The sequence below is a fragment of the Cucumis sativus genome, chromosome 5, assembly GCF_000004075.3.
Source record: "Cucumis sativus cultivar 9930 chromosome 5, Cucumber_9930_V3, whole genome shotgun sequence".
Lineage (NCBI taxonomy): Eukaryota > Viridiplantae > Streptophyta > Magnoliopsida > Cucurbitales > Cucurbitaceae > Cucumis > Cucumis sativus.
In genome coordinates, this window is record NC_026659.2 from 15,277,480 (window position 1) to 15,290,680 (window position 13,201).

The 13,201-nt window shown below is 34.2% G+C and overlaps 1 protein-coding gene across 1 annotated transcript; it reads right to left on the reverse strand.

Annotated features, from left to right (window-relative positions):
- Positions 1–1,103: 1,103 nt before the first annotated feature.
- Positions 1,104–3,264, reverse strand: LOC105435664 (ATP synthase subunit alpha, mitochondrial). Its single transcript, XM_011657901.2, is given in 4 exon segments — positions 1,104–2,309; positions 2,312–2,374; positions 2,377–2,757; positions 3,249–3,264. Coding segments are annotated over 4 exon segments (1,620 nt in total). The 3' UTR covers positions 1,104–1,149.
- Between the last annotated feature and the right edge of the window lie 9,937 nt (positions 3,265–13,201).

A 13,201-nucleotide genomic window follows, 5' to 3' on the forward strand; every position in this document is an offset into this window, starting at 1 on the left:
GTAAAGGAGGCAGAAGCCTCCCCTATCTCTCATGAAAATCCCCGGTTAATATGGATAGGACTGAGGGCGAGACTGGTCCTCCGGACTTGTTTAATGGATAGGTCAACTCATCTGGAGCTTGATTTTTCATTGAGGCGGTTCTTGCTTTAGTGGTTGAGAAAGTATCCACGAGCCAAAAACTGATATGAGGTGCAATAAGGATCGGAAGCCTTTCATTGAAATAGTAAGCGAAGCGCCCAATTCAAGGTCTGGAGGTGTGCATAGGTTGGGCTTTCTAGGTAGCTATAAGGCGCTTTCAACTCTTAGGGCGTGTCTGAACCTAGGAGTGGGGAATTGAGTCCCTCTACAAACAAGGGAAAATACTCGCCACGGGCCATGAAATATGAGAATCTCGGCTGGAGACTAGAAGAAAGCCTATCTCCGAAAATAGTCCGAAAACTCCCCTAATTGAGCTAAGGAGGACGGTCAATGCAATTTAAGTAAGGAGAGGATCAAAGAACAAGAGTGGGAAGAACATGATATTATTGACAGGGATATTGTAGGAGTTGACGGCTCGCCGACGAGATTTATTAGTGGGAGAGGCGCAAATTAAGTTCTAATGGATAGTCCTACAGACCCATTGGCGAGTACTTTTTGGAGAAGAGGTGCAAAGGATCAAAGAAGATTTTGAAAACGTCCTACGGTTCGAAGGTGAAAGAAGATTTCCAGAAGGCACAAAGAGCGAGGAGCAAAGATCTATGGCCCACGTAGCGGGATATTGTAAGAATATTGTCGGACTACCGCATCGTGGGGGAGTCAGAAACTGCATCTTTGCAAATGAAGAGCGGTTGAAAGCAAGGAAGAGATGTCATTCTTGAGCAATCGTCTACACTCCTTCCAGAAGAAATGTGTGGCAATACACCACTCCTTAGACAGACCATCAGTCAGTGAGAAGATCAAAGAAAGAGCGATCTCATCACTGGCAGGCTTTCGTCGGCCTTCTGCCAGGAAAAGACAGTCTCACAGGAGCAGAGCAAAGGAAAAGAATCTTGGAATCTTGTCTATTACTCTTGTGATGAGATCTTATTCATTACTCTTTCTATTCGATCTTCTTAAATGTAGCGTAGAAGTGGATTCGAACCACCTAGAATTCATAGGAAATTCTATATCTTATACTGAAAGGAAAGGAAAAGCGCTTTCATTTAAGAATGCATCTGGTTCTATCTTGATTTCTTGAGTTAACCCACCTAAAAGGGATTGTTGTAATTCTGGTTTTATACGACTTGGAATGACTCTCTCATATTGAGAAATTTTTTCTAGTGGCATTCGATCACAGAATCCATTGACAGCAGCATAAATGACTAGAATTTCTTTTTCAATGTTCAGTGGTGCATATTGTGCTTGTTTCGAGACTTCTGTAAGCCTTGCACCTCTATTGAGTAATGCCTGAGTCGCAGCATCAAGGTCTGACCCAAATTGAGCAAAGGCGGCGACTTCGCGATATTGTGCCAATTCAAGTTTTGAACTACTGCAGACTTGTTCCACAGCTTTCAACTAAGCGACAGACCCGACACAACTGATGGATAAGTCGACGTTAATAGTAGGTCTAATTCCACGATAAAAGAGCTCAGTTTCCAAACAGATTTGTCCATCAGTAATAGGGATCACATTGGTGGGAATATAGGCCGATACGTCTCCAGCTTGTGTTTCAATGACGGGTAAGGCGGTCAAGCTACCTGCACCTGTCTGGTCCGATCGTTTAGCAGCTCTTTCTAAGAGACGGGAATGTAAATAGAAAACATCGCCTGGGAAAGCCTCACGGCCTGGTGGTCGGCGTAACAATAATGACATTTGTCGATATGCCACCGCCTGTTTACTAAGATCATCATAGATTATTAATGCGTGCATTCCATTATCGCGGAAGTATTCCCCCATGGCACACCCAGAATATGGGGCCAGAAATTGAAGAGGAGCAGGATCCGAAGCGGTGGCTGCTACAAGAATTGAATATTCCAAAGCATTCCCTTCTGAAAGAATTTGAACTAATTGTGCCACAGTGGAACGCTTTTGTCCAATCGCTACATAGACACAATACAATGTCTCACTCTCAGCCCTTGAGTTCATTTGCTTTTGGTTTAATATGGTATCGATAGCTATAGCAGTTTTTTCCGTTTGTCGATCCCCGATTATAAGTTCTCGTTGGCCACGCCCTATAGGAACCAGACCATTCACCGCTTTTAACCCTGTTTGCATAGGCTCGTGCACTGATTTACGTTCAATAATCCCAGGGGCTTTCACTTCGACACGTTTTCGCTGATGATCGCTTAGAACCCTCTTCCATCAATAGGTACTTCCAAGGCGTTGACCACACGCCCAAACATAGCCTTTCCCGCAGAACATCCACAATCGATCTGGTGCGCTTGACAAGATCTCCTTCTTTAATAGCGGTATCACTACCAAAGATAATAATACCTACATTCTCATTCTCAAGATTTAAGGCTATTCCTTTGACACCGTTGGAAAATTCCACAATTTCCCTAGCTTGAATCTCCTTCAATCCATAAACTCGAGAAATCCCATCTCCTACAGAAAAAACTCGACCCATCTCATCCACTTGAATAGAAGTGTTGAAGTTCGTAATTCTACCTTCTAAGAAAGTTGTTAGTTCCGCTACTCCGGGAGAGAATTCCACGATTCGATTTCTTCTTGGGCGTCCAGTGAGAATGTCGCTGCTCAGAGATGAGATCCCGCCCAGATAAAGATAGAGAAGAGAAATCTCTCATCACAAAAAGAAGGAATGAGAAAGATAATGATAATATAATCGAACGGCCATAATCCGCTCCTCCTTATGGATGTTCTTGTTGGACGCTATGGATTCAATCCAGCCGCAGGTTTCCCTACAGCTACTAAAAAAAAGGAATAATACTACGCTCAGTTAGAGTTGAAATGGGGGTCAAAATGAAAGGGATGGATGAGAAAGCGCGTGCTCGCTTCTTCGACCCTTATCTTGCGCATCTCCTCTCTTATTCATATCCTACTCTATAATCGTATTCATCTATTCATAATCGCAAAGAATAAAAGCTAGTTATCGTCTGCAATTGAAAGGACTGATAGTTCTTCCACAACGAAAGCTAAGTGGTCCATATTCTCGGACCCCGCTCACCTTTCAACTCTTCGGTCGAGATATTCTAACCCCATGGGGCGGTAGCATTGTCGGTTTTCAAGCTTTAGAAGTTCCTGCCCTCGTAGCGGTTATGGAGTCTCTTTACCATATAGCTCTACCATACGACCAATAGGTGTTCACAACACTATATTACAGGAGAGGAATCATTCTTCGACCGCTCCTCTTGAGTCTTATTCCACTAATTAACCACCCATCATGTCTCATTCTCTCTTTGCCAAGGAGGGCCTCCAACTCCTAAACCTACGGCAAGGAGGCTCCTTCTCCGGACTCCCATAGGCTTTCTCTTTCTGGGAGTTTTTAGGATTGAGATTTCTCCTTTATGTACTTTCATCCTATCGATAGTCAGACTCCTAACCTCTGCGGTCAGTCCTTCGGACCGGATGTGCGAAGAAGAAAAAGAAGGCGCCATAAGACAGTTCCTCCATTTTAGAGTCCTTCTTCTTCTTTCTGAGAGTCCTCCTTCTAATGGATAGTCCTACGGATAAATCCTCCGGACTCCTAACTACGGTTCAAAGAATATTGACAAAGAATATTGCGAGGAGCAAAGATCTATGGCCGGGTCTAGATGACTATCCCCCACGGTGCGGTGCAAAGAATATTGTGAGGCCTTTGGGACTTTATCAAACTTAGCTCGAGTTTGCACTTTTTTTAGCCTTCGGGTTATTGGTGAATGGAGAAGGAAATGACTTTTCTATGGAAGACGGACGTTCTCGATTCGAGTTCTTTTAGTTCAGAATGGGACTAGCACACCCTCAGAATCGATGTCCAAATTGAATCTTGCCTTCCCCAAATGTACCCGAGAGAAAAGATAGAAAATGTCTAAAAAATCCCTCAATGAATCTGCTCAATGAAAAAGGCTCAAAGAAGAGAAGATTGAGAAAGAATATTGAAAAGCTCGTAGTGGATTTTGTCCATTTTCCCGATTAGGTCATTAGACCGAATTCAATGTCTTAAGCAAATGAAAACCAAGAGCTTAAATTACTACTTATTTATTAGAAAATCCACCACACAACTTGAAACTTAATTTATTATATAATGGAGCATGAGAAACATAAAAAGAAAAAATATGTCAAATTACGTGTCAAATAAGAAATATCTAAATCACCAATCATAAATGTCACTGTGCTTCATAGACTACTAGTCTCCTAATGCTAAGACCCACAAATATAATTATTAGGCACACCCAAAAAACCAAAAGGAATATAATCATTTGGAAGAACTTAAACAATCAACTTCAATATGATTGACTGCACATATACCATTGTATTTACACTACAGTAAAAGCCTTACAAAATGAATAGTTCTTTTTGTTATTATCTTTTAAAGTAATGATAATGGATAAGAATCCTCCCAAGTTGATTTAGTGGTAAAAGGAAGATAAATTCACAATAACTATGAGTCATTGACTGTTTAGGAAAGAAAAATGAGGAAAGAAGAATAAGAAAAATGGGGATTATAAAAAGGAAAAGATTATTTATAATTGTTCTCGCAGAAATGATTAAGTTAGTGGATTATGAAGATTATTTATAATCCTTGTTTGGGAGAAGGATTATGATAAAAATATTGTATTTTTTATTTGTGTAAAAAAATAATTTGTACGTCAACCTCAATATAAGAAAAAAAACTAATTGAACCCAATACAAAATGAAATATGTGCTAATATTTTCTGCATCTGTGTAAATTTTTGTCTGTTGTTTGTACGGTAAAACCTTTACAACCAAAAATTGTATTGAAATTCATTTTTATAGTTAAGTTGTATCATGACTCAAACACACTAAAAAATTTATATTAATTTTTTTTTGTTGATTTTGTATAAATAGTTTTTTTACTTGTAAGGTACCACCAATACAATTCCAAAAGTGAAGTTTTTTTTTTTTTTTTTTCTCATTTGAGTAGTAGCATTTTTTTCTTAATTTTTTTTTACATTACATCCAATACTCAAAACAAATTGTATTAATTTTTTTTCTTTGTGAAAAATATATTTTTGAATTTTGTACCGTAAATCTAATTCACAAAGAAATTGTATTATTTATTTTTTTCATCCGTCTTTAGTTTGTAGTTCAATTTAAGATGTAAGTCCAATATAAAATATATGTATTTTTTTTTTCATTTTCAAAGGTTTTCACGATTATGACAAAAATAGCTTATTATGTTTTTTTTTTTTTTAAATTTGTACTCTTGTATTTTTTTATAAAAAAAAAATATAGTAAATCCAATACACAAATATTCATATATTTAATTTAACAAAATTTAGATTTTTTTATTGAAAAATATGTTCCATTAGTTTTTGTAAATTTTTTACGTAAGCTTTCAGTGCCAATAAATTAGTTGATGCTTTACGTGTAAAAAAAATTAGATCTATTTTTTAAAATTGATGTTGTTAGTGCAATATTGGGAAATTGCATATTGTTTACAATCGATTTAAACAAACGAGGATGAACATAGTAACATTGAAACGAAATGAAGTACATATACATATATATAAATTTGGAATGCAATTAAACGGTGATGTCAATTACATTGTACATCATGATAATGCAAATAATAATAAAAAAAAAACGCAATGGAAACCATAATAAAAATGGATCATGCAGTTCAAACGGACAAATAATTATTGGATTGAATATTTGTAGTTTTATGAAATTAAAATTAATTAATTATTTGTGGATTGAATATTTTAATTAATCACTAGATTTGTATTTTTAGCGGAATTTGAATTTAATTAGATATTTGGATATATTTTTAATTAAATTAAAGAGTGAAATTTTGTTTTAGCGTTGTTGAATTTGAATTTAATTAGATATATTTTTAATTAAATTAAAGAGTGAAATTTTGTTATATGTGTATGTTGATATATATTTAAAATTATTATGGAAAAATGAAAAGTAAAATATAATTGTTAAGAAAAATATAATTATATTTTGGAAAAAGAGAAAAGTTTGATATGATTGTTTTTAGTGAAGAAGGAAAAAGATTAAGAGGAGGAAAGAGAGAGATTGAGAGGGAGAAAGAGGAGGATTAAGGGGAATAAACTTATTCCTTTCCCCCCAACCTAATCCCACCCCCAAACATAGAAATGAATACTCATTCCCTTTCCTTTCTTTTTCCCTCCCCAAACACCCTCTTCTCATCTTAAAAATATTACTATACATGCTCATACTTTGAACCTAATTGTTATATTGTGCGGTTGCATTTTTTAAAATTCATACACAGATTCTCTGTTAATCCAAATTCCTTAAATTGACAACCATCATCTTGGCCACCCCTTCCCATCGTTCGCCCTTGATCAACCGACAAAAACAAACTTTTGATAGCAGGTTCACAGACGTGATAAAAAGGTTGTGCCGTTGGAACAAATCAAATCGACTTCAATGTTAACAAAAAAAAAAAAAAAAAAAGAAAGAACAAATCAATTCGGTAATGTACACACGGGATAATGATATTTTAGTAGCAAGTAAAATTTAATCAAAATTTACATTCATTTGTTAGTAATAAAGATTATTTGGAATTTTTCATTTTACATGGCTTTGAATTAATAAATAAAAATTTGATTACTTTAGTAAAAGAACGTAAATAAAAAAAGAAACCTCTGTTTGATTTATAAGAAAGAAAAAAAAGAGTAAAGTTTCTCAAATTCTTTAGTCATCTAATTGGTTTGGTAGTTTTTGGGTATAAACAGTAATAAGAATATTATCTTGTTTTTCATTCTCCAATATCATCATCTTTCTCATTTTTTTTGTTCTTATATATTCTTTCCCTCCTCATCCCATTGTTCTTTAACAACATGAAAAGACAAATTCAAGATAAGCATTACTAAAATCATATAATTTTTATTATATGCTTCATTTTGCGCACACACACACACACATATATACTTTGTTAAATATAGTGAAAGTGATATTTTCAAATCAAATTCTCATTCCAAATTTTTGTTTACTTTTCTTCTCATCCGCTGCTTATTGTTCTTCTACATTTCTATTTTGAAGTCCTCTACGAATCTCCTTTCTAATTGCATTTGTTTTTGTTCTATAAAACTTTTAAACCAGAGAAAAAAATACTTTTATACTTTGAATTTTTATTTGTTGTGTGATCATATAAGTTTGAAGTTCTTGTCTTTGAGTTTTTCACTAATTTAAAATGAATAAAAAGCTAGTTCATCAACTAATTAGTGTGTATTAGTGAAAATTACAATAATATATATAGATGAAGTAATAGTAATTCCAAAATTATTATAAACCTTGATTTGACTTGGTATATAGATAAGTTGGAATTCAACCTTTTATAAAAAAAGCAATTTCTTGGTTTTCGTTAACTCGTTTTGTTCGATTTTGGTGTAGAAATTTTTAGAAAAACGCATGATTTCTGATACAGATTGCAATTCGCCTAGAAAGAGTAGTATGTTGAAAAGCCTTAACGCCTAGACAATTTGCGTGCTAATTTGCCTTGTATCTCGCCTATTGAATTATTGGTATCTCGCCTGAATAGAACACTTTCTTTGGTCAGCTCGTAATTTGGTCAAATCACCTACTGGTCAAAATGCCTAACGATCAACTCGCATACTGGTCAAAACGTCTACTGCAAAACATAAACATGTTAGAAAATGGTTGAGTCACGAATCTCGTTTTCTTTAATATGTTTCTCTACTCTATTTGCTCTTTTGTGCAAATAGATTTGTGTTACCCTATCGTCCATAGCATAAAACAGTCGTGTTCTTCACACTACAAGAAAAAATGACATATTATGACAGTTGTATACATCCCATATTGAAAGGAAGGAAGAAAAAGAATGTCATAAAATGTCAAAAATCACATTTTTGGTGGGAAAAAAAATGTTGCTTTCGGATTGCACTTATCGAGACCTATGTTCTTCTTCTATTTCTACTTGCAATTGCATTAGTTGTTTAAAATCAAAAATGAAAAAAAATTACCTTTTTCTATGTCTTTATCAACTTCTTTTACACCTCTTGAACTTGTTCGCATTGATTGTGAGGATTATCCTCTCCAACAATTTCTTCTAATGGAAATCAATATTATGTTAGCTTTATTGATAATTTTAGCAAATTTACTTGACTCTTTCCTATTTCTTACAAATGTGACGTTCTATCTATTATTAAAATCTTTGTTGCTTTTATTGAAAGTCAAATATCTCAAAAAAAAAAAAAAAAATCGATCAGATGGTGGTGGTGAATTTTACAACACCACCTTATAATTCTTCTTTTTATTCCAAATGTATTTCTCACCCAAAACCATGCCCTTATACTCTTGAACAAAACGGTGTCGTTGAACGTAAACATCATCACATAGTTGAAACTGTAATGTCTCTAATTTTTCATTAATCATCTGTTCCTCTTGAATTTTGGTCTTACGCCTTTTCCACTGTTTTTCTTATTAATCAAATGCCCTCTCCTCACTTAAAATGTCATCACCATTCAAAGTGCTTTTTGGTTATACTCCTAATTTGCATCATTTAAAAGTTTTGGATGTGCATATTATCCCCTTCTCAAACCTTACACCAAACACAAATTTGAACCAAAACCACACAACACATATTTTTAGGTTATCCTCACAATTTTAAAGGCTATATTTGTTACAATCCATTAACCAAACAAACCATAGTTTCACGACATATCATGTTTCGTGAAACAATCTTTTCTTATGCAAATTCTACCACCTCTTCTCCATCTCAATCTCTATCCAATTCTAGTCCAAGCCTACTACTCAGCTTACTAAACATTCCACATTACACACCTTCAAATCCTATCTCCATTCCTAATTATTCAATCCCTACCTTCTCAACCTCCCGGTTGACATTACTTGCTCCTTTTTTTATGAATACTGTGCCACTTGTGAGTCTTTGAATGTTTCATCTACAATTAATACATGAAATGAGATAAATGCTGCCGCAAGTAACTTACTTGTTCCACCTCCTCCTCGGAACACTCATGCTTTGCAAACTCGAGCAAAATCAGGTATTTATAAGCCAAAGGCCTTCCACATCACAACTGCTCTCCCAACTCCCACATCATATACATATGCCTCCAAGTATCTTGAATGGTGAACTACGGTGTGTGAGGAATTCAGTGCTATTTAAGCACATGGTACTTGGTCCTTAGTATCTCGACTTTCATCTATGAATGTTATTGGTTGTAATTAATGGGTTTTTCAAACAAAATATAATTCCGATGGCTCTATTTCTCGTCACAAAGTGAGACTTTTTGCGAAAGGTTATCATCAGGTACAACATTTTGATTTTGATGAAACATTTAGTCCTATTGTTAAGAAACCCACCATACGCATCATTCTCACTCTTGCTGGTCAATATAATTGGTCCTTAATCCAATTAGATGTAAAAAATACTATTCTTCATGGTATTCTCTAGGAAACAGTGTACATGTCTCAACCTACTGGCTTCTAGGACAAAAATATCCAAATCATGTGTGTCTCCTACACAAGAGTCTTTATAGTTCAAACGGGTCCCTCACGCTTAGTTTGAAGGCTTTACATCTTATTTATTTACTTTGGATTTTTTTGATTCTACCGCTGATCCCTCATTATTCATTCGATCAGTTGGATCTTCTCTCACTTAAACTTTAGTATGTAGATGACATCATTGTAACTGGTCCCGACTCTTCATACATCTCTCTTCTAAAAAATCAATTGACCCTTGAGTTCCAAATATTCGATCTTGGTCATTTAAAATATTTTACATGTCTCGAAATACATTCTTCCACTGATTGCATCTTTATTAACCAGGCTAAATATCTCAATGACTTTCTTCACACATCAGGAATGACCTCTACAAAATCTTGTGCCACTCTCATGTCTACTTCTCTTGAACTTTATACCACTGCACCATCATTTAATGATCCATCCCTTTATCGCAGACTAGTTGGTTTCTTGCAATATCTTTACGTTCATACGTCCTAATATTGTGTTCTATGTAAATCGTGTCAGCCAGTTCATGCACAAACCAACCGTCATTCACTTCTTGACAGTCAAGTGCATCCTCAGATATCTACGTGGTACTCCAACCCTTGGAATAAAATTTTGCAAAGGTTCGTTCTTTCTACAAACCTTTCTCGATTCTAATCCAATCTCTTGGTCTTCTAAAAAGCAATCTACAGTCTCTCGTTCCTCCACAAAAGCAAAATATCGTTCACTTGCCACTACTACTATCGATCTTTACTGGATCTAAAAGCTTCTATGTGATCTACGTGTTCCTCTCAAGACCTCACCAACATTATGGTGTGATAATGTTTTTGTTATATCTCTGTCTTATAATTCAGTTTTTCATGCTCGAACCAAACACATTAATTGAGATTGATTACCACTTTGTTTGGAAAAAAGTTCTTCACAAAGATATTTCCATTCGCTACACCTCTTCCAAAAAAACCAACTTGGTTCTATTGTAATTGTTACCATATTCACTCATTTGTAATTTGTATAAATGTTACTTCTTATCAATAAGAACATATGCAAAATAGAATGATTTCAAACCTTTTCAACACTGAAGCCTCCAAGTATTTTGAATGGTGAACTACGATGTGTAAAAAATTCAATGCTCTTCAAGCACATGGTACTTGATCCTTAGTACCTCGATTTCCATATATGAATATTGTTGGTTACAAATGAATTTTTCAAACAAATATAATCCCGATGGCTTTGTTGCTCTTCACAAAGTGCGACTAGTTGTTAAAGGTTATCATTAGGAACAAGGTTTTGATTTTGATGAAACATTTAGTCTTGTTGTTAAGAAACCCAATATATGAGCTATTCTTGCTCTTGCTATTGAGAGAATTGGTCCTTGACCCAGTTATATGTTAAAAATGTCTTTTTTATGGTATTCTCCAGGAAACAGTTTACATGTTTCAACCCACTAACTTCCAGGACAAAACATGTCCAAATCACGTGTGTCTCCTACACAAGAGTCTTTCTGACCTAAAACAGGTCTGTCACGCTTGTTCTAAACGCTTTACATCTTATTTATTTACTCTGGTTTTTGTTTGTTCTACCTCTAATCCCTCATTATTTATTCGTTTAGTCAAATTCTCTCTCACTTGCTTTTGTATGTCGATGACATCATTGTCACTGGTCATGAATCTTCATATATTTCTCTTTTAAAAAACCAATTGGCCCTTGAATTCCAAATATTAGATCTTGGTCCTTTAAAATACTTTATATGTCTCGAAATACATTCTTCCACTAATGACAAATTTGTTAACCAAGCCAAATATCTCAATGAATTTCTTCATATCTCGGGAATGGCCTCTGCAAAATCTTGTGCCACATCAATGTCTTCTTCTCTTGATCTTTATATCACTGCACCACCATTTAATGATTCACCCTTTTATCGTTGACTAGTTGGTTCCTTGCAATATCTTACCTTTACACGCCCTGGCATTGCATTCTTTGTAAATAGTGTCAATCAATTCATGCACAAACCAACTACCAATCACTTCTTGGTAGTCAAACGCATCCTCCAATAATGTGGAACCCTGACCCTTGGAATAAATTTTCGCAAAGGTTCGTTCTCTCTACACATTTTTTGTGACTCTGATTGGGCATGTGATACTTCTAATTGACGTTTCACGTCCGGATTCATTGCCTTCCTCGATTCTAATCCAATCTCTTGGTCTTCTAAAAAGTAACTTACAATCTCACATTTTCCACATAAGCAAAATATCACACACTTGCCACTACTACTGCCGATCTCTACTAAATTCGACAACTTAATCTTTTCAAATTTTCACCTCCATGCATAACTTATTATTTAAGAGATTAAAAGGTTAGAATCTGAAAAGCTATCTATTTATTTCTATAATTAATTTTAAAATTTTATAAATATATATTAAATTCCAAAGGATATATTATAAGTATGCAAGTAATTAGTGAAATCTCTCAACATTTTAAACCTTCTAAAATTTTCTTTTAACTTTTAAAATTCTATTAGAAATTAAATATGGCATATCTTTCTCTTCCATCCCATAAATAGTTTCATATATTTCTAGTAGTTTTATTGGTAAGGAAAGAAGAATTGTATCACATGTATATCTCAATATTATATTCAATTTATTTTTTTAAAAATATATATATTTATGTATTAAGTTGAAAGTCGGCTTAAGGAAATGACATTGTTTTTTTTTGTTAGTTTTATGATTCAGATATGTCGCCACGTGCCCGAGACGACGCGGAGCGGCCGACGTCCTCAAAAGAGTTAGTTTTAAAAGAAAATAGGAGACGCCACCAATCTTTTTTACGGTGTGATTGGACACCGAAATAAAGTAAACAATTTAAAAAAAATAGTCAGCGAAAAAATAATGTTGAGTTCGGGAGTCATTTGTGTGTGGGGAATGTATTAGCATCCCACGACACCCATTTAGAAAACGGTGGCCAAATTTCAAATCTTGAATTGAAAATATTTTTTAATTTATTTTTAAACTAATGGCTTATTTCACCCATCATTACTCCAATATTTGAAGCAATGATCTCATAAAATAAGTGGAATAATATTTCATTAATTAAGACTACATATTTAAGAAAAGTTTCTCACATTAAGAAAATGAGAAATTATTACAATTTCTCAAAATCTATCATAAGCTAGTCTTTGAATAAAGATTTTTTGAAACATTAATTAATTTCATTTTTTCTTGGGATCAAATCTCAGACTTACAAAGATATTCATCCCTCACCTCAAGAATCTAGAAATAACAGACTCCCAGAAAGTTCTAGATTCTATCGTAGGATTTTTTTTAAAGAAAAACGGTTGAAGTTTTTAGAAAAAACTGGTTTAGGAAACCTTATGAAATCATATGTTAAATTTTGAAGGTTTTGAAAAAACATAAAACATTTATAGCATTAGAGACAAATTTGCTAAATGATTTTTTTTAAAAAAATCTTTATTTTAAAACATAAAGAATTTTAAATAGGAAGGATTTTAAAACATTAATAAATTTAAATAGAAAGAGTTACCTTCAAGTGCATCTAATAATAATTATTATAGTAATATGAATGAGTAAAAGAAAGGAAAACATAATCACTT